Genomic DNA, 26,064 nt, shown 5'->3' with positions numbered 1-26,064 from the left:
CCTTTTTCACTTCAGTTATGCGCCTAAGATTTCTTCAGAGCATGTCATCCTTCTAATGACTTATTTCATGTTCATTAAGCCACATTTTGTTGAACGTTTTCTTCCGCTGTCTAAATTGAAAATCCCTTAGTGTGGATTTTCCCTTAGTGTGGGAAAGGATTCCTTAACAATTAGATGGGTGGTGGGTCTGTTTTGGATACTGAGGCCCAGAATCCCCAGGAATGCTCAAATATTTTTTCAGATGCTGTTATCGATCTACTCTTCCATTTTCAGTGTGGCATGCTCATTTCATCCTTTCTTTATTATGCCCACTGGTCTTTGTTCTGAGATCCTGTCTTCCACTGTAGGATACTACAGAACTTACAGAGTCTATGAACTTACAGAGTCTATGAACTGAAGAAAAAGATTGCAAGGCTTTATTGTGATACAAATGATCAGCAACATAAATTGCTCATCATTCACTGTTCATCTGCACTGAAGAGCACCAAAAATAAGGCACTTACTTATAAATAGCGCAGCCTGCAGGATTACAGTGAAACACAGTTTTATATCTTCCCACCATTTTGACAGTGCATATAAATATGTAACATGCAGTTCTGTGGAAGTGAGCTGTGCCATGATGTCCTCCTGGGGTGTTCACAACCCTTACAGGTTTATAAGTGGCAAATTTAGACCCATGGTGGGATGCAGCAGTGCCACATGATTAGCAGAAGAAAGATACTCTGTTTGACAGGGAATGGGAGCTTGTTGACCAGCTCATACTGCCCTTGTATTCCTGCCCAGAGCTGTACTTTAAGAGCAAAATGAAGTGAGAATTCACAGTGAATAATACATCTGATAATCACAGACATTTTATTTCTCTGCCTGAAAACCACCTGAAATTTCTGGACCAAGCCAGAAAAAGGGAATGGCAGCATCCCAGAGACTTTCAAAACTTCTGTGGGACTACTTCCCTTTACTTCACTGGCCAGTTTGAGATACAGTTTTGGTTGTTTAACTAAGCCCATGATTTTTTTCCCCCCAGTCTAATAAACACAGGAATTGGTGATATACATGGAATCTGAAACTTGAAAATACTCCAAGTGTTTGGTTTTGCTGTACATTTTCTATAAGCATTTGTCCTAATGTAATTTGATTACAGAAGTGTTCATGAAAAGGGGAAAATGTTCTTGTTGAGGAGAAGAGCAACAGCTAAAGTGAATCTTTTCAGTTGAGGGCCTGCATGCTGTTTCTGATGCAATTGACATCATTAAAAAAAAAGTATTCAGACTTCATTTAAGTGTGGTATTGTTTTGCTATGAATGAGGAACTAGTCCAATAGGATTTGTGGTTTGTTGCTGTGATTCTAAAAATATATTCATAAGCAAACTTTGGACTTTTGTCAACTCTAATCTTTCATTTTATCTGAATTTGACTTATTTTCACCAGAGAGTTCCCACTTTGCCTAAAATCCTATAGAAAGCAATTCACTAACTATGACTGAGAATAATTCAGAATTCATCTTTTTCTGGATCCATATTATGCCAGCACTGTGAGAGCAAATGCATGTCTTCCAAGAGTCATACAAAATTATTACAATTTTATTGGAGAATAATAAGCAGCAAAATGGCCTATTATTGTCAGTAAGATCAGGAGAAATGAGTCTGCAGTCTGACCACTGAAAAGGGGACTCAAATGGGAAATTAAGTCCTCTTCAAAACAGTTAAAATCACAGGAAAATACACTGGGCTCGTCTACCAGTCCAGGCATGAAGAAATCCAGATGTATTTCTATGCTTTGTCAGAAGTCTCCTCTGGAAGACTAAACGTGGCCAGGGGGATGTCAGAATTACCCATGATTTGTTGCCTGTCTGTAAACAATGACTGCCCAATGTCACAATGATGTGGCTGCCACTGAAAATGTTGTATGGTGCTGTGGCACCCTTTAACAGAAGATCCTGGTTTCTTGAGTCTCTCTTTGTTGCTTTTATTCTCACTGCTGGCTGACTGTTCCACTCCAGTTTGCCAGGTACCTCACAGAGCACTTCTGAGGTATCAATGCTTTATTGCAACAAAATTGAATTCAGCTTATAGTTTTTCACCTTCTTTAATTCCATCCCAGGTCACTGAAGTGTGTGGAACTGTAATTCTGCACATTGCTGTAATAACTGTAATACATTCCCCATCCCTGGAAATGTTCAAGGACAGGCTGGACAGGGCTTGTAGCAAGCTGATCTAGTGGGAGATGTCCCTGCCCTTGGCAGGGGGTTAAGGTCCCTTCCAACCCCAGCCATTTTAGGATTCTGTATCTTAGACTGACCAAGACTTGCACTCAAGTGCTAACATCATGTGAACAACAAAAACTGAAATGTGGAAAGAAATAAAATCCTGGTATTTTTGTGTCTTCGGAGAACATACTTTCTTTTTGTGGCAGTTTTTGCTGGAGGTTCTCTCTCCTTGAAGCAGTACCGTTTCCTGCAGAGAGAGCGACAGCAGTTTGCAAGCTCTCACCAAACTCTTTGGAGCGGTGATCTGTCATCCCTTCCTCTCAGGTTGTCTGGGGGAATTAGATACTCCTCTGCAACACTCCCCCTTGTTCGGAGCGTTAAAAAGAATCCAGTGCCAGAAATAGGCACCACAAATTCCTTGTCCCCAGGCTTTGGTTCACCAGACTCTGCAGAGTCATCGTGGATTATTTGCATGGGGCTGGAGAGACACAAACATCTTGCAGAGATTAGTGAGACGTGACACTCCCATATTTTGACGAAGGTGCTTATCCGTGTTAAACTCCCGGGGTGCGCCTCATTTTTGCCAGTTCTTACCCTCTCCTTCAGGAGGATACAGTCACCCACTCAAGGAGCAGAAATAGTGCATGACTAACTATGTCACAGAACAAATGATTATCACTAAGTAGTTTGTGCAAGCTGTTTGCAAACAATCCACGTGCCGACAATTACGCTGGAGCAATTTTGTGAATACCTAACTCAGTGTGCTTTGCATAACTCAAGACTGGCTCCCAGATCATTAAATTCATAACTTCTGTCTCGTTTGCTAAATTCATGAATGTCATTATTTCTTCTAGCCCGTAGAACTTGTAGTGTTAGACTTGACTGTGTTAATTAGTCTTTGTAACACTGGACTGGCAAAGCTGTCAGAGGGATGGTGGCTCTGATGACTGAGGAGCTGTTAAAGAGGAGTAACAGCTGCTGTGTTTTTAGAATTTCTAAGTCACTTGAAAGTTAACTCACAAGTTTTTAAGTGAAGAGGAAGGCAGACTACACAGGCAGGTCCATTATTAATCTGATGCTCTCAGATTCTCAGCAACGCAAACAAGGACGCTGTTTGCCCCAGCTGCACCGGGAAGACCCACAGACCCAACCACTGGCTGCCCAAGTGCATCAAAACACTCTTAGAGTTCATTTCTGAGAGCTGAGAGCCTCTCTGTCAGCTGGAAAAGTTCATTTAGCTGTTCAGGGTCAAAAAACTGACTTCTAAAGAGCGTAGCATCTGTAGGCATCATCTCATGGATCAGGACGGGGAGAGCTGAGCCATGAGGAAGAAAGATCTTGTACATCTGTAGGAATCTCAAGCACAGACAAGAGTTTATTGATTCATTTGGTTCAGAATGTTTGGGAGCTTTTGACTCACAGAAATGTGCAGCCCAAGCAGATGCTAAAGCTCTTAATGAGTTAACTGAATGCCCAATGTGCTTGGGTAAATTGTGCTCTGCAATGAGTGTAGTGGCTTTTCAGCTGTCCCAGAGTTTTTCAAACCCTACATAATTCTATGGAGGAGGTACATTAATTTTTAAGGGAGATTATAAGATATTATTTCATAATAAGATATAGAGGCAGTGGAGATTTTAAGGAATTGCAACAGAGATGATTTAATCAGTATCATTATCATTTTATAGGCCTTTTTCATAATTTCCATGCTGCAAAGCATTCTTCCCATCACTAACATCCAGACTATCAAATTGTTGCTGTTACTTTCATTATTTTCTCATAAACAAGGCCAACCCCTGTTAACCTGCCACAATAGTTTTTTCTTTTTCCCCTCAAGCCATGTAAGGTATCAGCTCACATATGATTTTTAAATAAATAGGTAGGGTGAAGAACTTTATTTATGGAGAAGTTAAATTGGTATTTAATTGTGTCCCAACAATTTGTCCACTTTCTGACTATCTTTTTCCTATGAGTGTATTGAACTTCCCTACCATGAAAGGTCTTGCCTGGTAAGAGCAGTATGATGAGTTATTTATGGATGGACACATTGCTTAAAGCCTCAGTTACCGCTGCTCCACTGAATCTAAACATGATTCAAAAGAGGGATTAATATGTATGATTCATATTTCGTTGTTACTTACAAATCTTGTGCAGTCACTTCATTCTTGGTCCAAATGACTACGATAGGTGAAGAGTGAAACCAAACTGGTAGCAGTAGTCATGCAAGCATTTGCGTGTAGTAGGGAGGTGAAGGTGTTGTGTATTTTCTGTCAGGCATTTAGATCAGCCCAGAAGATTGAGTCACAAGTAGGAGCTGTAAATGCTCACTTGATGATCTTGCACATTATAAATCCAAGAGTGAGACAGGGATGGCTGATGATTTTTGACACATTCTCCCAAACCTTCCCATAATACTGGCTGTAAACCACTTTCTGCCCTCTGAGGTACCTACTACAAGCAAGATCTTGTTCCATGGCTGTATCCAGGACTCTTTTGGAATACTGTGGACCATGAGTAACTTGCTTATCCCCTTTAAACTAATGAGGAAATCACAGTACCAAAATACCCATAGACATGGGGCCCTGATCAAGGGATTTTCAGTGGGATGTTGGAAGGGCACACCAGCGCACCAGAGCAGTGTAATGGTGCAAATACCAAATTATTTAACAACACATAAAACAAATTGTTGTTACTTCCCGTAGTTTTTATATATTGAGGTAGTTGTGTCTAGCACAGCAAAGAAATGGAGATTTGGGCCTTAGATTCTGCTTCTGGCAAAGGCTAGATGTATTACTTAATCTGTTTTGTTTTTTTTTTCCCTTTTTTCCCTCTGATCCGTGTCTGTGTAAAAGGCTGTGAAGTATTTATCTTGCTGTAATGTAAGCCTTAGGATGGGTGAGAAGCCTGGTGGTGATGTGTCCCCCCTGGGCACTGTGGAGGGGGTTATCCCCACTTTACAGCGGGGTTTGCTCACTGAGATGAGGCAGGGATCTCAAACTGGATTGCTCAGCTTCTATATTCAACAGCTAGACGGTGCCTCTTCTTCCCCCTCCTCCTCCTCCTCCTCCTCCTCTCCTGTGTGCCTGGTAACGGGCTCAGTGCAGTCGCACACTTTAGTGGGTCGTTGCTATAACGCTTTATTGGAAACTCAAATGCTTCTGCCTTTGGGGGCGGGGGGTGGGCGCTTCTTGATTACAGGATCTTGCCGGATTTTGTGGTTTGCACGCTCAGAAAAAGCAATTGCAAAGCACGGTCACAAAACTTCTACACGCTGGCTTGTCTTTTGGGTTTTTGTCAGTATTGGGAATTAAAAGTAGGGAGCAGTGGTTAAAGCATTTGCAGCGGGTAGAAGCCACTAGGCATTGGTGCATTTTCCAAAGTTCAGATTCCTGTCTTGTGTTGAAAGGTGCTAAGTCTGCAGCTGAGGACCTTTCAAACATCACAGCTCCCAGTTTGTTTGGGTTTGCCCCCTGCTGAGGAAGGGACTATCGCTGCCTGATTAGTGAAAGGTACCCAGCGAGCTGAGGATGCCCGTGCAGGATGAGACCCTCTGACCCTGGCCATCATTCAGGACAGCAGCAAGAGGCATTTCAAGTCCGCTCAGGACAGCACCTGCCCGCATCCCGTCACATGGAGACTGTATTTGTTTTTAAAAGAGATGTTTGATTTTTTTTCCCACTCATCCTGTGCCCTGAGAGCCAATTTTAAGTTTTTTTTTTTTTTAAATTTCCCATCTTTCTAATTAAATCCTTGGTGTATTAAATAAGAAACCTCATGTGAAGTTGTTTAAATTCTGATCCTGGTTTTGAGCCAAGCCACATACACCCAAGAATTCACCTTAGAGCCATGTTTTTAATGGCTAGCCTCAGAAAGATGAACTACGAACTTAATCTACCCTGGCTTCATTTAATAGAGTTAAGAGAGCAAGCTTTGCAAGCTTAATTCTCAGCTCTCTTTCATACAAAAAAATCAATAAGGAACAAAATGCCCTTGTAGCTAAAATTAATCCTGTGAAACATGCCTGGAACAAGGCCCAGCAGAAGAGGATGAGATGATGAGCTGGTGCTGGCTTTCTGAGGAATGGGACATGGGTCAGCATTAATTTCCCCTGCTGTATATTGCCATCATTCCAGGGGTGCCCTGTGGATCACCACATGGGCATTTCTTTGACAGGCAGAAGAAGGAGGAAACTTCTTCTCAGGGACACAGCTGCTGAGGGTATGGGGAATGCAAATGCTCAGGAAGGGCTGAAAACACTTTCAAGCCATGCTGTAATTGCACTGGTGAGTGAAAATGGTGCTCTATCAGATTTTATTCCTTGCTGCAGGTGTTAATGGTAAATATAATCTAATTGGATTAAATGCTGTGTGCATACACCAGGTACATCTCAGAAGGGGCAATAGCTGCTTTTGTAAAATGGTACCAGACTCCTTTTACCAACACAGCATGAATCAGTCTTCTCCGTGTCCTCTCTTTTATTCCACATTTCCTTTCAGAATTAATTTTTCCTGTTCAGACACTGTTTTGCTTATGCCAAAGAAGTTAACTTGTTCAGAAAGAGTGCTCACAGCCTGCCGTGCCTCTGAAAAAGCATTTGCCAGCAGTATGCTGCAGGATGTCCATCTTACTGATGGGAAGGTGGAAGCTCCTGAAACAGGGCAAAGATGGGAATGCTGTTTCAAGAGCCCTTTATGCTGAGGAGCCTAGCAGGGGTGATGTGCCAAGGAGCCCAGTGTGGAGCAATGCTTGGCAATGTGCTTCATAATTACAGCCCTGGCTGCCAAATTCCCTGTCAGCTCTTGTGCTGTGTTAGCAGGGGTCCTCAAGAGCAAGGCATGGGAGCAAATATTGCACTCGGCTAATGTGAGCTTTAGAAACCCTTTCTATGTGCAAAGCCGGGAATTCATTGTTAGCCTAATCGAGGTTTCAGCCCTGTTAGCAAAATGATATTGTTGGTCCCAATGATGCAGGGGAATTACGCAAGTGCCACAGCTCATTCTCCGTAACAGCACAGTTCAAAATGTTGCAGTCAGAGTCCCTGTATCTCTGTGTTATAAACGCCAATCACTTGGTTTTTAAAATTTTAAAAGTTTAATAATAATAAAATAGTTTTAAAAATAGTAATACAATTAGAGTAATGAAAATTTAGAGTTAGGACAATTACAAGACAATAAAAAGCAAAGAATTACGGATGTCCGGATGCTCTCGGGCACTTAAGCCCAATAAGCATGCCTTGTGAATAAAGGAATAATCTTTAAAAGCAGTAGCCTGTTGCATATTCATACATCTCATACATGATGCATAAATTCCTTGCAAATTAAGAACTTTTCTGGTTTTTGTCAACTTCTTCCCCTTAATCCTGGTGGTTCCATAAAGACGGAGAGAAGGTGGAAGAATGTTTGTCTTTTCCGATAAGGAGGCAGTAATTCTTTATGGGCCCCCATCATTGTCATCTCTGTGTGAAGAGTTTCTTCATTATCTCATCTCTTGCTTGAGCTAGTAAAAAAAACCCCCACATACATAGGTTCTATTTTAACTACAAAACTACATTTACCATACTATTAAAATGTTAATACAGCACTTCTAATCAATATAACATAATACATATAGTATTCAATTTAATATTTGCGAAAAGCCAATCATAAAATATGCATTTTTCACATCTGGGATCATCCTCTGGGTTCCCAGATCTTTAGAGAGACAGAGCATGTGTGCCTGTGTGTTTTTGGGGTCCGGGGGTTGTGACTGCCAAGTAATCTGTGTTCCAGGATTTCTCAAGCCAGGAGCTTTATGCTGGTTTTGGGAATTTCTCCCACTTTTGGTCTCTTCTAGATATTTGCTAATGCTGCCTGCATGCCTTCTCTATTTACTTGCCCATTCCTCATTTGTTTGCAGTTCTACCTTATGTCCACATTTGTGGTAAGTTTTACACACTGGGTAGTTGTCCTTTGTTCTGTGTAAATCCTGTTCTACTCAGTTCTTAAGGTTGCAATCTCCTAGTGACCAGTAGCTGACCACTGGTGAGTGGTGATTTTTAGCCTTGGCACCATTCTGTGCTGGCAGTGGTGTTTTTTGCTGTTACTTTGTGATATCACTCTGAGGGTCTGCAATATAACCTTGTTTTTGTTGTTTGGTTTTTTTAATCAGCTTTCAAACTCTTCTTTCTCGATAATCTCGATAATCCAACTCCCATTTTATTCCTGCAGCCTGGTTGCACCTATATCTTTGATCTCGAAAAGGCTAATGAGAGTTCTTCCATTAGCAGACACACACACAGAGCACCCTTGCATCTGCTTAAATAGCTTTCTTCGAGTTAAACCAGCAACACTGGCTGTGTTACCAAATGTCTTTACAACAGAGTCTTCCTCTATCACACCTCAGATGTGAGGAGCAAGGAGGCAAATTTCAGAAAGCCCAAAGTACTTGCAGTATCTGCTTCAACGTGCAGCTGCTGTTTTGGCTCTGCTGTTGTCAAAAGTTGAATTGCTTGAACCAAAAACCGGGGTGGGGGGGAAGCTCTCCCCTGTGCATTGCCTGAATAACACATGTGGGAAAACTAAACATTGAAATGGATCTCTTTGGACTGATAGGATGTGCAAAGCACCAGTTCTTGTGAGGTGCTTCTCTACAGAAAAGCACTCAGACATCCCTAAACAGTCTGCTGAAGTCCTTTGAGTCAGCAGAATGCTGTTTCTTCTTAAAGGTAGGATTAAATTCTGCTAAACACAATTTTACAGCTATCCAGGTCTGTCTGCACGAGTGACCACATGCCCTTTTTTAAACTATAAAGGCAAATTTTAGGGAAGGGAAAACTGTTCTCTCTCTTGGATCTGTATGAAATATTCTTCATCAAACTTTGAATGCTGGTATTTTTTTCTTCTTGCTGAGCAAAGAACACCTTGAAGTTTTTGAAGTTATATCACTGAGGATAATTTATAAGTGGCTATTCAGATAAATAATGGACCCTACTTTCCAAGAGCAGCTGAAAGTTCATATTTTACATTGCCTCTTTGACCTTGAAGAGAGCTGTACATATTCAGATTCGTCTGGAGTATTTTTGTGTAGCACTAGAGAAAGCAACCTCAAGTCATTTCTGTCTGGTCTAATAAAAGAAATAATTTTCAAGACAAACTAAGTCAAAATTTAAATTAAGCTAGCTCCTGTGGTATAGTGATTTTTAAAATCAACAGTGCATTTTTAGGATTTGCATGTAAGCATTGCCTGGATGGATGCCAGGCTTCTTTTGCTGCAGGAATCAGGATAGCTCTGGCTAGTCTAAGAAAGCTTTTCTTTCTGAGCTTTTAAATCCTCTGCAAAAAAAATAGTCTTTAGTGTGGGGACCAACCCAGTTTGAAATTATGGTCTTGGTCAAACAAGGATGTATAAGGAGACAGATGGACAAGAGAAGGAAAAAAGGAATTTCTGACATCATCTCACTCGTTTTTGGTACAAAGCAGGTCTGGGATTTTCTTCCCCAGAGAAGCAGAAGTCTGCACAGCAGAAGCAGCAACGTGCTGAGGGCAGAGCAGTTTTTTTGTTGCAATTGGAGCTCACCTCCCCTCTGGAGCAGCGGTGGGCTGGGCAGGGATTGGGATGTGGTGCAGAGGGGGAGCCTCGGCAGCTGGCCAGGAAGAGGGGGCAGGACTTCCCACAGTCTGTCAGCTGCCAGCACAAACTCCTTCTTGAAGTATTGCCATTTCAGCAGAGGCAGCACACATTAAAAAAATAAAATAGCATTTCCTAGCACCTTCTCTCATAGCATGAAATGAGGAGGTGCCCATAGACTTTAAGGAACTGGGCTTTAGGCCTAAATTTTCTAATTTCAACCCTGGAAAAAACCAGTCCTCCCAGTTTTTGAATCTGTGGCATCAGCTTGCTCACAGCTGCTGTTGAGCTCTGTTTTAGAGATGTGAGTCCCCACAGTAGCACTGCAAGCCAGGAGGTGTTTTTTCCTTCAGTGGAACTTTTTCCGATGTGATTACATAGCCACATAGCCTGTTTTCTCTTTTGTGTTTCTTATCAAAAGCGTATATACTTATATATGTACGTAAGCACTGCCTTTGCCCCCAAGAGTCAGAGGGAAATCATATTTTCTGTGTCTTGTTTACTTTTACACAGTTAGCAAAACAGTGTTCACATCTATCCTTTTAACTCTGCTAATGAAGCTATTATAATGTCAAATAAAATGTCACCATGACTATGCCTAATTAGCATTACAAATTCGGTTGAAGAGATAAATGACCAGATCCTTCAGGGTGCAAGTCAGCCCAGCTCCAGGCGCTTGTGCTCGCAAGATTTACAAGGATGGATCTGCAGACTGATGAAATGGAGGCCTGGAAAATCCTGCATTAATGAAATGCAAACTGTGTTTCAGCTGTTAAATGAACTGCTCTCTCAGGTGTCTCAGGCAATAGGAAAAACCTGTAAAAACTGCTCTGGTTGGGATACAAAAAACAAATCAGTAGTTACAGTCTCTGCTGATGGGCAGGAGAAGACACACATCAGACCATGTACAGCTTAATGTTCCATGAATGGCTTGGTCCAGAGCCTGCTGAAAGTCAATGGAAAGATGGTCAGCGGCTGATCCAAAGGCAGTTAGTCAGAAATTAGGGATTCAAGGCCTGTTCTTTACCAAGTGAACAGTGAAGTCAGGTGGTCATGGCTGGTTTATAAAACAGGGGCTAGTGATGTCCAATAAAAAATTAAGCACTTGTGGACATAGAAGTTGTTTCTGCTAGTGGCACTGTGTAAACTCATCACTAAAAACAGATAGCAATTAGCACTATTCAAATAAATTGTCTGTTTCTGTAGTTTGAAGAAAAACTGATGCAGATTACTAGTCTTCAATGGCAGCTTAAAGTCAAACTTAAAGACATTTAAACTGAATTTCCTTGTGAGCTTTAATTGTCATTTTAACTGAAATAGTAAAACTCTGCTAATTTCAAAGGGAGGTAAAAAAGGAGTTTGCCTGAGAACTTTAATAAGGGTGGAGCAGATTTCAGTTCACAGATGAAATCTCATAAATCACTGTTCTGTTATTACCATGAAGTTGTACACATCTAAATTATCATTTCAGTTGTCAGAAACCTTCTTTATGAAACTACACTGTTTCAGCAATTAGTACTGAATGGTTTAATAAATGATTTGTAGAAGTTCTTCATTAAAAACCAGTAATTGTTGACTTTGAAGAGAGAAAAATCAACAAGAGATATGTAAAAGTATTAAGAACACTGTAATATCAAAGGCTCTCTACTGAAATGTGGCCTCTGTGTGTTTTTCTTCAACTGCAACCTACATACAAATGGCAAATAAGCCTTTCAAAATATAATTAGGAAGGCGTTAAATCCAAACATATCCAAAGAAACATTCCCTTCCCTCAGTCCCAGCACAAAGGAAACATTGATTACTCTTCCTTCCCAACACCTACAGGGGTGTTCTCATGGTGTGCAGAGACAATTAGCTGAAACCTAAGCAAAAGTAATGCCTGGTGACTAAATTTTATGTATGCTATTGTATCAGAAAAATTCTGAAGACAGGTTTGCAGTCCAATACTCCTAGTAGAGAAAAGAGACTCTGCTGCTTTTCCAGGGCTGAATGTTTATCTTTCAAGCATCTTAGCAGGGAATTTAGCAGCTAATAAATCACAGTGATGGTAAGTGCTTGTGTCAGTGCATCTGTGGGCTCCTAAAGGTGATGGCTAAAGCACAGATGGTCTCACTCTGAGGAGCACTTCTACCCACAGGCTCAGTCCAAGCCAGGTTATCACAAATAACACCCCTGTTCAGGAAGGAGGAGTGTCTGAGCATGGGAATGGGCTGTTGGACCATGCTGCCACATCCAGGTGTGTTGCACCTAGGACAGGGATCACAGTGCAGGAGCTCCTGAGGACTAATGCTGTGGAGGTGATCCTGTAGGAGAGTCCAACCCTGGACCTGAGAACTCCCTGTCAGGTGGAAACTGCCTTCACCTCCTCAGCCTTTTTGCTGAGTGAAATTGCATCCATTTTTCTGGTCCTGAGGCAGAGTTCCACCTTCTCTGTGTGTTCTTGAGGGGCCTAGGGTAATACCTAATAATCTCATAACGTCAGAAAAAAAAAGTTTGTTGTGATTTAGTTTGCAGAGTCTAGTTTATTCAAACCAGCTTCCCAAACCCACTGTGCACAGTGCTTTATTTCCCTCCTGAACTTATCATGTGTTTTAATTAGTAGGCAATGTTTTCCAGCTCAGAACTCAGAAATTCTGCACAGGTTAGCTCCTTGAGCACTGAGTAACTTGTCCTTTATCTAAGAGTCATCCCTCTTGTGTCTTGCTGGCAATGTATGATGTGCATCGATTGTGGACAGCGATCTGTTTAATTAGCTCGGTCTTGCATCTTGGTAAAAAAAAAAAAAAAAAAAAAGGGCCACAGGTACCAAAGCCAAGAGATAACAAAAAGAACTGAGAACATCTTCAATTACAGCATTATTTTTATCAAGCTTTGAATTCAAACTATCTGGAAAACAGATGATGAGTTCATGTAGCTGCAAATTAACACAATGTGGGCTTGCTGCTTATAACCAGTACATAGCTCTTCAGGGTTTGAGTTTAAATTTTTTTTTTTTTTTTTTTTTTTTTTTTTTTTTTTTTTTTTTGGTCATTTCACCCCTTACATCTGTGTTAGAGAGCCCAGGGTTTTATTTAATAAAACTAGTGTAAATTGACTCATTATCATATTATTCTGAATTCAGAATGACATTTCTAAGATCCATACAAACTGGAGCCTATTATTATCAGTAAAGTACTTTTAAAACCAAAGTGACATTTTTTATTGACTTTGAAAAGGTTTGGTCCCTCACATAATACACATTAACTACTGAGGATTTAAGAGAAGGATGAACAGACCTAAAGTGTTTAGTAACATAATGGATAAAAAGATAAAATACAGGTACCTGTGTAGAGTAATATACAACTTGAGTGGACACGAATACAGACAAATGCTGACATAAAGTCACAATGAAGCTCTCACAGACCAAAAGATGCATTGGAACAGACATAATATTTTTTTGGATAGTCTCATGGCTGGAATTGAATGCCAGTGTAAAGTGATACAACTTCTTTAGGAAAGCTACAGGGAAGACTGTCAATCTCAACTAAAAGCAAAAGTTGGAGTAATATATAATATGCTAGCTGAAAGCCTGGTTGAAGCCTTTTTGTAGGGCAGAGAATTATTTCGTAGCAAATGCCAAAAATTGCTTGTATTCTTTAAATTTTCCTTTCTTATTAAAACTGTAAATAAAAATTTATTTTTAAGACCAGGGAAAAGAGAGAAATGAGAGTGAGGGAAAAGAATGATCAAATAATAAGAGCTACTCACCTTAAGAGTACAGAGGAGTTAGCCTCAAATCATCCCTCCTTTTCTAGAAAAGATAAAGCCAAGGGCAATGGTGTTGGGAAACATAATGGGTCACGTTCTGTAATAGCATCAATGACACGGAAATGCTTATTTATCAAATATTTTCCAGCTCAGAAATCACAGTCTGCGTATATTAGCCTCTTGTGCATTGAGTAACTTGTCCTGTTCTCTTGGCAGTACATGATTTGCCTTGGTGGTAGACTGTGATCGGTATGTCTGTAAAAACTCCCCCAAATACACACACACACAAAAAAAGAGCTATAATGAAAATAACAGAGGGGTTTTCATTATTTTTTCTTATTGTTTATCCATGAACTTTTCAGCATCCATTTGTAATTGGGTCTGTAAATGGGCTGAACTTGAGCAGCAAGGAAATAACTTCTCATATCCCTGTTAGGGGTGCAGGGAAGTCTTTGCTTGAGAATGCTTCAAAATCCAAAAGCACGAGTAGATAGAAAGAAAAACATATTCTCAGATACAGTCATTAATGACTGCTGCAGTTGAGTCAAACTAGCAGAGAAAGCCCATGAATCACAGTCCATTTAAGCTGTGTGGGTGTAAATTTTCCTGTTGGTCACACAGTTCTGTTGATTGGCAGGTGGTTACTTTGAACTAAAGGAGTGTATAAAAATTAATCAGACTCACTAGCTTGTTTCCAGGATATTTCTGATCAATGTCTTTCATTTTTTTAACCACAGAACCCCCTTCACCTGCAGATGAGCTTAGAAAACACACTGAGTTCTGATGCTGACGTCACTTTCTCGATTCTCGCGATGAACAACTGGTACAATTTCAGCCTGATGCTGTGCCAGGAGGAGTGGAACATCACAGATTTTCTCTTCCTCACACAACAGAGCTCCAAGTTCCACCTGGGGTCCATTATAAACATCACAGCAAACTTCACTTCAGCCAGTGACCTTCTGAACTACTTGCAGTTTTACCTGGAGAGCATCAAAGACACAACATCAACCATGGTGATGTTTGGGTGTGACATGGAGAAAACACGGAGGATTTTTGAGATAACCACACAGTTCGGTGTGATGCCTCCAGAGCTGCACTGGATTATTGGGGATTCACAGAATGTGGAAGAGCTGAGGACAGAAGGTTTGCCCCTTGGTCTCATCGCTCACGGCAAGACAACTCAGTCAGTCTTCGAGCATTACGTGCAGGATGCCATGGAGCTAGTAGCCAGGGCTGTGGCAGCAGCCACCGTGATCCAGCCTGAACTGGCTCTCATTCCAAGTACAATGAACTGTATGGACACGGATGAAAGGAATATCACTTCAGGCCAGTATTTGTCAAAGTAAGTTTTGCCTTTTCCCCCCTGCCCCAGGTGATATTTGCCGTATTGCAAGAAAAATATTTTTCTTCTCCCTCCCACCATTCTCTGTGGTTTAGCTGTCATGCTGCTAACCCTCCCTCACAAACATGTTTGTTTCAGTGTTTCCTCCTGCTTCTTTACCTCTGGGCAGATAATGAAATTTTGACTTTGCCACACTGGGAGAGAAGCTAGAACTTCTGGTGGAAGATTGTGGTGGAAGAAGAAGACACTGTTCCACAGAAGTAGAGATCACATAGTAAACATAGGCTAGGTTACAGACTGTGCTCTGAAACTTTATTTATATTTACTCATGTAAAGTGGACTACCATCAAATTCTCTGAGATTCTGAGTGTACAAAACAGAATATTTGCACTGTCTAAGCCCTTGGACAATGTAAAGATGTGTAGTAGCCCTTGATAGTATGCTTCCATGGAAAAGAGAGGAAAAAAATGCATCTTCATCTCCTCAGTTTCTTCTGGTGAGAGCACTCAAAAGTACAATGTGCTGTTCCTGCTGCATGTTGCTATATAGAAGCTATTCCTAAAACGACTTCTGTGTTCCTGTTTAGAAATATTAATGTTTTTAACATATGAGTTGAAAACTTGCATGGTACTTTCTGAAAACAAGCAAAAATGTCTTGTCTAACTACATGAATTCATCACTTAATCTACATCCAGCAACTGTTGCATGTTTTTCCCCCATTACATCTGGTGTTCAACTTAAAGATTTTGTTGGACAGAGTTAGGATAAAAATTCTTGAGATTTTTTTTGAAAAACGTAATTTTTTCTTGGATATGTCTGCTCAATCTTGTATTAACAGCACTGCTCAAAACACAACCATTTGAGACCCTATCATTTCCTTAGTCCACTCGTCCGTTCAGGGTCAAAAACTCCGTTTCCAAAGAGTGGAAGAGAGCTTGGGAAATAAACACTGGACCAACTCACAATACCCCAGTGACCTGTGATGTTTATTTTGCCACATTATTCTGGATATTTTAACTGAAAAGTAAAAGTCAGCAGGAGCCTTCTTAAAGTATCAAGAGGACAGCAGTTTTCTGAATAGGCTTTTTGAGGTTTGAAGAAGAGATTAAAAAAAGGAAAACAAAAGTAAAACACTTAAATGTATTCATGAAAAATAATTCATCATTGTTTCTCTCTATGGAGAACCATTAGCTTTTGTTATATTTTGGGAGACAATATGCAGTTTCACATCTGTGAAACTTCTTTTACCTTCATATTGGTAAAGATATCGTGGAAGTGAAAGAAAGAATTTTATGCTTAGCCTTGGTTTTTTTCCCTATACATTTGCTTGTGAACTCTATTAAAGAGAAAATAGCAGGTTAGAGAAGCCCTTGTCCTAGATCAGTGCAGCTGTTTCTGCAGTGTATGAGCAAGACAGGTACCTGATGGCCAGAAGTGATGCATTTGCATCAGCAGCATAACTGTTAACTCTTGAGTGGTGCCATTAATTTCTTAACTGTGACATGCTGATGAGTGGCTTCACTGTGACCAACCTGGCCCATCTCACCAGGGCTTTTAGGCATTTTTAGCCTCCAAAGATGAAAATTTTGTCTGGTACTTAACTGCTTTTTACCAATGAGTGCATTTTTCAGTCTGAATGAACACACCTGTCTTGGTGGGAAGCCTTGGAACTGCCATGCATGGGGATGGAGAAGGGGATGATGGAGAAGAAGCAGTGCTCAGACCTCCACCTCGGCCCTCTGCAAAGGGTGGATGGACAGCAGCCCCACTGTCTGGCATAGCAAGAATTTCTTCTGCCAGCATTGATCTCATACCTTGGCTGTGCAGACATTTAAGTGCACCCAAGAGCAGAATAATGGGCTAGTACATGGCAAAGCATGCTTGTATCTGCATGGATATGGGTATAGATGTACAGCCCCCTGGAGATTCTACTGTTGTAAGTCACTGTCCATTATTCCTCTTGCAATGGGATTGATTCCCTCATCTATTCTTGCCTCCTCCTGGGAGCATCCTTGTTGATGGAACAAGGCATTAAAATTTCAAAGCCTCATCTTGTCTTATAGCTTTAATTAGTCTTACAGCTTTAACTCAGTTTCTTGGGTAATTTCATCAACCTGCTATTTCATAGATCCATAAACTCACAGAATGGTTTGGGTTGGAAGGGACCTTAAACGTCACCTCATTCCACCCCTTCCTATAGGTAGGGACGCCTTCCACTATCCCAGGTTTCTCCCAGCCCTGTCCAACCTGGTCTTGAGCACTTACAGGGATGGGGCAGCCACAGCTTCTCTGGGCAGCCAGTGCCAGGGCCTCCCCACTCTCACAGGGAAGAACTCATTCCCAGTATCCCATCTAACCCTGCCCTCTGGCAGTTTGAAGCCATTCCCTCTTGTCCTATCAGTAAGAAGTCTCTCCATCTGTATTGTAATCCCTTTAGTAACTGCAAGGCTACTAAAAGTTCTCCCCAGAACCTTCTCTTTTTCCCTGCCAATTCTAGTTCTTGCCTCCAAGAACTAGAGCTCACTTGCCTCCAGTAAGCTTCCCAAAAAGAGAGGTGGAATGATCCAACTATCAAGAGTGAGAGAAAATAATTTCATTAGGTCATTCTTAAATATACTACAAACATACTGCTACCGGAGAGTGATAGTACTGCTGAAGGTCTAAGAAGCAGTTCTTGTAACAAAGCACATGAGAAACAAAGCTGAAAAGAACAAATGACACACTTTGGAGTCATTCAAACTGAAATTACTCAGATAAAGCTTTGATGCAGTTATAGACTGTCACTGTCAACGTCAGCTCTCATATATTGACGCAGCATCAAGAAAATTCATTCAGCTGTCAGACCTGAGGATCTTCACCTTCTGAAATTTGTGCAGGCTATCTTTCCATATAAATCTGTCAGTAGCCCTTCTGAAACAGCTGCTCAGATACTGCCAGCATGTCTGTGCAGTACTCAGCACTTGTAATTCCCAAAGATTCACGCTGAAGATCTCTAGCTTAAGAAGTGTAGTCAGAGCCTCTTATCTGTTTCCTAAGTTCTCGAGTAAAGGAGTTTTCACTTGAAGTTGCTGGCATGAGTTTCACTGGTGCTGCTCACAGTGCATGCAAATGCTCAGCAGCCGCAGCTGCTTGTGTATAAAACAGAGTGTTGTTAAAATGCTTCTCCAGCATGGTTCCCATCATTTATTTTGATTCATGTTCTGTCACTACAAAAAAATACAGAACATGCAAATCAGCTGCAAAGTAAGCCACTAACTTGATGAGGTGGTGAAGTTGTACATTCAAATGCTGCTAAATCTCTCTCGGGTACCCGCTCCTTACAGAACCACAGGACAGGTACAGAGGGCTTGTTCTGCCCTCCTGGGTGTGCTTGCTTCTACTGCACATGTCAGGGAACAGTGTGCATTAATTCCAGTGCTCTCCTTCCACCTTCAGAAAATTAATGTAATGCATTGTTCTGTGGCTTCAGTTACTCCGAAAGCACCTGCTTTGCAGCATTCTCATGCCCAGGTCATGCTGTATTAGCAACATGGGGCCAAATTCATGAGAACTTTGCAAGCTTATTCCACCTGAGGACTTGTCTTCCTCCGTTTTTGGCATTTTTGTGAACATCTCCTAAAAAAATTGTCATGCAGGTCCATCTGCACACATGGAAGGGTTTTACTTTTACTGTCACAGCGATGGCTTCGGCCTGTATGCCCAGGAAGGCTTGTAAAGAAGTCGCATAATTTGTTGCAGAGACTGAGGGAGATAAAAGTAAGAAAGAGATAAAACCCAAACAAGTTTATGGGTACGTAAACCTTCCTTTAGTGCTAAAAATTACCTGCTCCCATAAACTTTGTCTTGATAGTGTTTGCATACACAAACAGGGAAGTTACACCATCAGATAAAAAGCACGGATTAGGAGGGAAGGAGTGGGCAAACAGTGGCAGATACCACTGATTACTGGAGCTATGGTGTCCTTTAACACTGGACTAAATGGATTTAAAATGGATTTAAAACATGAAAACTGTATATATAGTTTATATACATTTATATTTATAAACACCTGTCTGCCTTTTTTAGGTGTGATTTCCAGACCCAGGCTAGCTTATGTACAGATCATCTGCTTTTGAGAGTATTGTCTGTGTCATCTTTCTCCAAACTCAACCTACTCAAAGGAGACTGAGCAAGAACTGTGAAGCTGCCTTACAGAAGCCTATCACGGACACAACCACACTCAAAACTAAAGCATTTACTTTCATAAATTTACCTCTGCAAAGGGGTAAAATTTCTGTGACCTTGAGACTTAAACAGTGCAGAGTTTTAACTGCTGAAACCCCATCAAAAATCATCAAAAGTTATCAAAATAAAGTGTAGAAACCAGACAGAAGTGTGGATTTACACACACTTGCAATTGATGTATCCTTTTCAAATCAATTTAAGGTTATTTTTTATCCTCTGTAACTATTGATAAACAGTTAAGTCTATTTAAAAGTTTATGTCTTCCTTATTGAGGCTGGAATGACAGCCTTCATACTTCTTCCAACACTTACTTTCATCCAATTCTCAGGACCAATATGAAGTGCTGTATTCTGCTACAACAGCTGAGTAGTCTGTCTTCTGAATACCTCTTACTGAAAAAAAATGCACGTGTCTTGCCTTGCACCATATTAGCAGCAATTTAACTCAGTTGTTTTTAATGGAACCACTTGTTCCATTATCATTTTGGAACCACATTATCATATGGAACCACAGTATCCATTATCCCCTGCACAAGCAGGGGCTTGTGCAGCCCCTGCCAAATGCATAGCAGCTCTGTTGTTAGCAAGCATGCAGTTCAGCTGGTCATGGTGTTCACACTGAAAAGGATTTTCTGCTTCAAACACTTAATTCCTGCTGAGTTCTCAGCTCCTTTATCCATGTTGTTTTTAGCCTCTTTGATGATGGCTTGCCAGAAGCTGAATTTAATAGGCACAGAGGACAACTACTAGCAAACACTGCCTTCCAATACAAAGGAAATACGCAACTTTATTGTCAGTATCTGGAATAGTAAAAGCCCAGATTTCTCAATGCAAAATGTGCAGTGCAAAACTGGCACACTTCATGAGATCTTCTTCAATGGCAGCACTGCACTTTTAAGAACATTACTTTTGCACATTTTTTTTAAAAACTGCTTTTTTTGTGGTTTTTTTTTGTAAGAATTAAAACATTAAAACTGACTGTCCTAGAGCAACCATCTTTCACTTTCTTCCCTTACTTTTTTCTGAAGTGTCTAACAGTGATTTACCAATGCCAAATTTGCATTTTTGAATCCAGATTGGTTCACTTGAGAGTGCTTGAAAGCTGTTGACAGCACTTCAGTAGCCCCTCATATGTAAGCTAGATCTTACTGAGATTGTAGCATTTTTCTTGGAAGGACATTTCATACATAATTTCCACTCTTCCATTTTCATATATATTTTTATCTAGGAAAGTGACAGCAGATGTGGTGAGTTCAGTTTAGAACTAACCTGTATTTCATCAGTTTGTGAGGCAATGGTAACTGAAAAAATTACTGTTCTCGTACTCATTTTTTCTAGTAAGTAAAAAATACATCTTTCCTGAGGAGTTTTCATTTGCATTAGATAGGTAGGGGAGCATCCCCATATAATTTAGCCATAAATTATGTGGCTGGTTCATTGTACCATAGGATCTATGTGCTATTAATGGTCCAGGTGTTCAGCAACATCCCTATCTACTCTCTCCAACATAAATTCATGGTCCAGCTGTCTGCTTCTGATTCCCCTGCTTTCTCTCTCCAACAGGTTTTTAGCCAACACAACTTTTGATGGTCTCAGTGGCCACATTAAGGTGAAGGGCTCATCCATTGTCAGCTCAGAAAATAATTTCTTCATCTGGAATCTGCAGCACGACCCTGTTGGAAACCCAATGTGGACGCGCCTGGGGAGCTGGCAAGAAGGGAAAATCATCATGGACTATGGGATATGGCCAGAACAGGCACAGAGACATAAAAGTCACATGCAACACCCCACCCGGCTGCACCTGAGGGTGGTGACTCTGATAGAGCATCCCTTTGTCTTCACAAGGGACGTAGATGATGAAGGTCTTTGCCCAGCAGGGCAGCTGTGCCTGGACCCACTGACCAATGATTCAGGTGTGCTGGACAACCTGTTTAAAACCCTCCAAGGGGGAAATGACACCGTCCCCATTGAGCTGAAGAAGTGCTGCTATGGTTACTGCATTGACTTGCTGGAGAAGCTGGCTGAGGATATGAATTTTGATTTTGACTTGTACATTGTTGGGGATGGAAAATACGGTGCCTGGAAGAATGGCCACTGGACAGGGCTGGTGGGAGACCTTCTTGCTGGTACAGCTCACATGGCAGTGACATCATTCAGCATCAACACTGCCCGAAGCCAAGTGATTGATTTCACCAGCCCTTTCTTTTCAACCAGCTTGGGGATTTTAGTGAGGACCAAAGACACTGCAGCTCCTATTGGAGCCTTTATGTGGCCACTTCACTGGACTATGTGGCTGGGGATATTTGTTGCTCTTCACATCACAGCAGTATTCCTCACCTTGTATGAGTGGAAAAGTCCTTTTGGAATGACCCCTAAGGGAAGGAACAGGAACAAAGTGTTCTCCTTCTCCTCTGCCCTCAATGTCTGCTATGCAATCCTGTTTGGAAGAACAGCTGCCATCAAACCCCCAAAGTGCTGGACTGGAAGGTTTTTAATGAATCTCTGGGCTATTTTCTGCTTGTTTTGTCTGTCGACATACACAGCCAACCTAGCTGCTGTCATGGTAGGAGAGAAGATCTATGAAGAACTTTCTGGAATACATGACCCAAAGGTAAAGCATGTCCATTGTTATTAACTCAGCCTTTTCTTCTCTCCACTCAAAACTCACTGCTGCATAATTTACGGTTTCTAACAAAATCAGAAAGTAATCTCTGTGGAAAACTGTGGTTGCAATTACTTACAACCTGGTGACATTTCAGGAGGAAAGTTCAGTGAGATAGGACTTTTAAACACCCACAAGAGTGTAGGGGGAAGGATTTAAAAGACTGAAGGTGAAGAGAAAGGTGAAGTGTTCTGGTATTGTCCACTGCAGAGAAGAATAGTGGGTTCTACATGCAGATTAAGGATTTGAGTTCAGTTCCAAGTTCCCTTTGGTAGGACTTGTTTAAATGAGTTGGATGATTCAGATGATCCTGAGATCTACTCAAACAAAACAACTACACAGAACAAGACAAAACCATTGATCCTCTCTAGGTAAAATTTTTCAAATATTTCACTGGTCATAATGCTGCTGGCAAAGGCGGTGCTGGCAAAATTCCCCATGAATGGTAAATGAAACATAGCTGAACTGAAATATTTTGAAAAATCCTGCCTTTTGCTTCAAAACAGTGGAGTTCACTTTACAAGTAGTCAGGCATTTGATTTGCAGTGTTGTTTCTGCTGGGGAGCCACCATGGGAGGAGATGAGCATTGTTGTAGACAACCCATCTGCAATGAGCTCAGACTTCCCAGATCTTCCTCCACCTGCTTTCTCCCCCTTCCCAAGGGGTCTTCAGTTGGAATTTAAGTCTAGTCCTTTTCTAAGACTATTCTTAATTTATATGCCACTAAGTAGTGATCGGGAAAGCAAGGGGCAGAATGGCTTTTAGAGAGAATAGATGGCTACAGGTGACACCAGAGCATCCTCTGCACCCGACAGTCACTCCAGGGGACATGATGGCAACAGCAGATTTCCCTTGCTCATATGACATTTTCTGTAGTGAAGGTGTGATTGTCTTACCCACAGTTTTGTACTTGTGACCTAACTGTACTTGTCTCAAGGGACTGAACTGACAGATTGTGGCTCCACTGTAAAAAAGTAACTTTAATAACACGAGAACAGGGCATACATCTTGTTTTTGTAAACTGTGTGAATAAATGGTGTGTATGTCCCTCCAGACAGCAAAAGCCAGGCTCCATCTGTTATGTCAGTGAAACCTCGCAGTCAGGCTGATGACCAGACACTTTTAACTTTGTGAGTGCAGTGCCTGGCTCACTCCCTGCAATGTTAATTAGATGATTTCTACCAAAAATGTTATAAACATAGAACAACAGTTTTGTGGCTGACCCAAGGCACTCTGAAATTTATTTATGGCTTAAAGCAAATTGCTTCTAATAATCTGTCATTCCCTTCCCAACAAAAAATATCATAAATACTGCATTAATATCTTCATCAATATAAGGCACAAAAATCCATTATATGTGATTTCCTCAAAGCATTCTTAAGAAGCAGATGAGAGCTTTCAGCTGAATTTCCCCAGCTCCAGGGATATCTCTGTTACATTTTTGTGTGAAGCCACAGTGTTGATTTGAAAATGAGGTTGGTCCCCTACTCTTTGCGTGGGCATCTCCTCATCCATCAAATCAAATTGCATCAGATTACATCCTGGTTTTCAGCATTATTGCTGTGACCACATGCATTGTTTTTAAAACAGGTATTGGGGAATTCCTGCAGCTCCAAGGAAAATTAAATTATTCTAAAGCTGTGCTGTTGAAGCTTAGTGCAGAACACTGAAGCTTGTCAGATGCTGCAGACACAGATCTTGGTCCAGAACAGAAACACTGATGACTCCTGGTTAGTAACCTCAGCGATTCCGTTACATCAGTGGGATTACTGGCCTTTCCTGGAAAAGCACTTCCCTGCTTTATGGAATAAATCTAAGCCTCTGAGTAGTTACCAGTTCCCAAAGTGGGAATAAGACAACCCAGATTTTAGGGAAGAAGACGATTGCCTGCCATTACATGAGCTGCAGAGTAGTTTTGTGTATGTCATTCATGCATTTGTCTCCAAAGTCTTAGTCTGAAAGAGTAGTTGTAATAAAAAGTGCACTGGTTTAACCTTGCTCACACAAGAGCCTGAGCTGTGGCTATTCAAAGTTCTCCCAAAGAGTTAAAGCTTAGGTTTAGGAAATATTTGGGCCATAACAGTCGCATATTTACAGGCACCGCATTTTAGTTAGTTACTTAAAGCATTTTTATGTGACTTGAAAGATATTATGCTTGGGTTTTTCTTCCCAGATATGTTTACCTCTTTCTTTATAGTGGTGGAGACTCATTTCAAAAAGAAGGCAGCAGGAGGGAGTGTCGTGGTTTTACATGGAAGTGATTTTTTCAGGAAGTTGGGTCAAACCAATCAGTGGTCAAGTTTGGATATTGGCACCTGAAGTGACCACTGAAGATAGGGATACGCCTCTGAGAACACAGGGGGTTAAAAGCAAGAACTCCCAAGAGCTCGCTCTCTTTGGTTCCGGTCAGGGTGCTGTGCAGACCTCCCCTGTCCAGCCATGGGGCTGGGTGGGGGAGGGGAAGCCATGAGGCCTGGTCGAGGTGAGCTGAGGGGTAGAAGGACTGGAACTGAGCCAGCTCCTGTGGATGGAAGGGTGGAGAGAAGTGGAGATGTCTTTGTCATCCCCCCCCAGAGGGAAGAGACAGAGAGTCTGGACGGCACCTGTAACTTTGCCGGCGCGGAGGAGAAGGAGTGGAGGGGGAAGGTGCCCAGTCTTGGCCTTGGGAATTGGCTGCTGGGCAGAGATATCAGCCGTCCAGGGAGTCTGAGCTTTTAACCCTTTCCTGAGAAATGAAGGCTTTGTGAAATATTACTCCTCCTTGATCTGGAGTAGAAGAGAGACAGTCTGGGATCCGAGATGATGGAAGAAGAAATTCTTGAGTTGGAAGGAGATGATAGAGTGGCTTGTGGCTGGACTTTTCTTGTTAGCCATAGACTGAACCAAATTCCTTTAACAGAAGCTGCACTTAGGGGGGGTGCGTTGGTGTGCCAAGAGACTTGTTTCAGTGATTACCAGCAGAGGAGTAGAGAGAACAGAGGAGAGTTGGAGAAGGTGTGGAGAAGCCCTCTATCTTCAAGGAAGAAGAAGAGGAGAAGAGGACCTCTGTTCTTGGACCCTCAGCCCCAGGGGAAAATGGGGGGGACTGTAGTCCCAAAATGAGAAACTGAACTGTTGTCTCTTTTGGTCCATGGCAAAGCATCCTTAAAGGAGCCCTATGAGCAGTCTGTCCATGCACGGTGGTGAGAGCACTGTGACATGGAAAGGAGAGTGTCACCATGGCAGATTTTCTCCGGGCGGTTGCCATGTGTGACATGGAAACACAAGGGTGGCAATTGTATTTCCTGGGGGGTCTGTGGCACAGGAGAGACTCCTGTCTCCCTTGAAGGACTGAGTATTTGAATATCTGAAGGGTAGCAACTTGATCAAGATCCTGGGTGTTGTCTCACTGTTGAGTTTGTTTGGAAATTAGGTGGGAGGAGGAGGGGTGTTTTGGAAAGTCTTCATCCAGGATTTAGTGTTTGTAGTTTTTATAGTAGAAGTAGTTTAATAAAGTTCCTTTCTTTGTTACTAAGCTTGGGCCTGCTCTGCTCTGTTCCTGATGACATCTCACAGCAATTATTTAGAAAAGTACATTTTCATGGGGGCGCTGGCATCGTGCCAGTGTCAAACCATGACAGGGAGAAATAACCTTTTTAATTTAAATATATTTCTAAACATCCTTCTGCTGCTTTCAGTATGCATGTGCACTTTGTACTGTGCTTTTGAAATTTATTTTAAAAACAAAGCCCAAAATAGAGGAGCAGCCTTCTCGAGGTGATGTAAGACATTTAATTTCTTCAGGCTGTCAGCCATAAATGGCAAATCCCATCTGAGGTTGTGAACAGTCAGGAAGGACAGAATTAGAGCTATCTCAGTTGGACCTTTAAATGCACTAATGATATAGAAGAGAATATAGAAATATCACCAAGCTGCTGAAAGGAGGAGCAGCCAGGGAGACAGGAACCAGAACAGAAGGAAAGCAGTGCAAGGAATGAGAATTAATTTACTGGAATATGTCTTGAATTTGGGGAACTTGCTATATATTTTCTGTGTTAGAATATTAACCAGGACAGGTCACTGAAGTCACAGTCCTGCAGTGTCCATCAAGGGTGGCTGCCCCCTTTCCTAGGAAGAGCAACAGGAGCCAATAGGTTGTAGGGATCTTGAAGCCATGTCCTGCTACCTTCATATCTAATTCTTCTGAGAAAATGGGCAGTTTTGGGCCACAGCTGCCCCACCCCACCCCCATTTTCTAACTATATGGGTTTTAGACATCATCTCTTGCCAGTGGAAACTGGC

The 26,064-nt window shown here is 41.6% G+C and overlaps 1 protein-coding gene and 1 long non-coding RNA gene across 2 annotated transcripts in view; both read left to right on the top strand.

The window, feature by feature from the left end:
- LOC137464475 (uncharacterized) overlaps nt 1-26,064 on the top strand; it is a 269,516-nt gene that overhangs the window by 184,981 nt on the left and 58,471 nt on the right. The window lies entirely within an intron of this gene.
- The window catches only part of LOC137464469 (glutamate receptor ionotropic, NMDA 3A-like), a 65,436-nt gene that overhangs the window by 10,248 nt on the left and 29,124 nt on the right, over nt 1-26,064 (top strand). Inside the window, 2 exon segments of the mRNA XM_068175843.1 lie at nt 14,293-14,897; nt 20,684-21,731. Of these exon segments, the coding sequence (XP_068031944.1) occupies nt 14,293-14,897; nt 20,684-21,731 (1,653 nt within the window).

Source organism: Anomalospiza imberbis, chromosome Z (genome assembly GCF_031753505.1).
Source record: "Anomalospiza imberbis isolate Cuckoo-Finch-1a 21T00152 chromosome Z, ASM3175350v1, whole genome shotgun sequence".
In the NCBI taxonomy this organism is placed as follows: Eukaryota; Metazoa; Chordata; class Aves; order Passeriformes; family Viduidae; genus Anomalospiza; species Anomalospiza imberbis.
The sequence above is the reverse complement of the archived record's forward strand: the minus strand, read 5'-3'. Positions and strand labels throughout refer to the sequence as shown.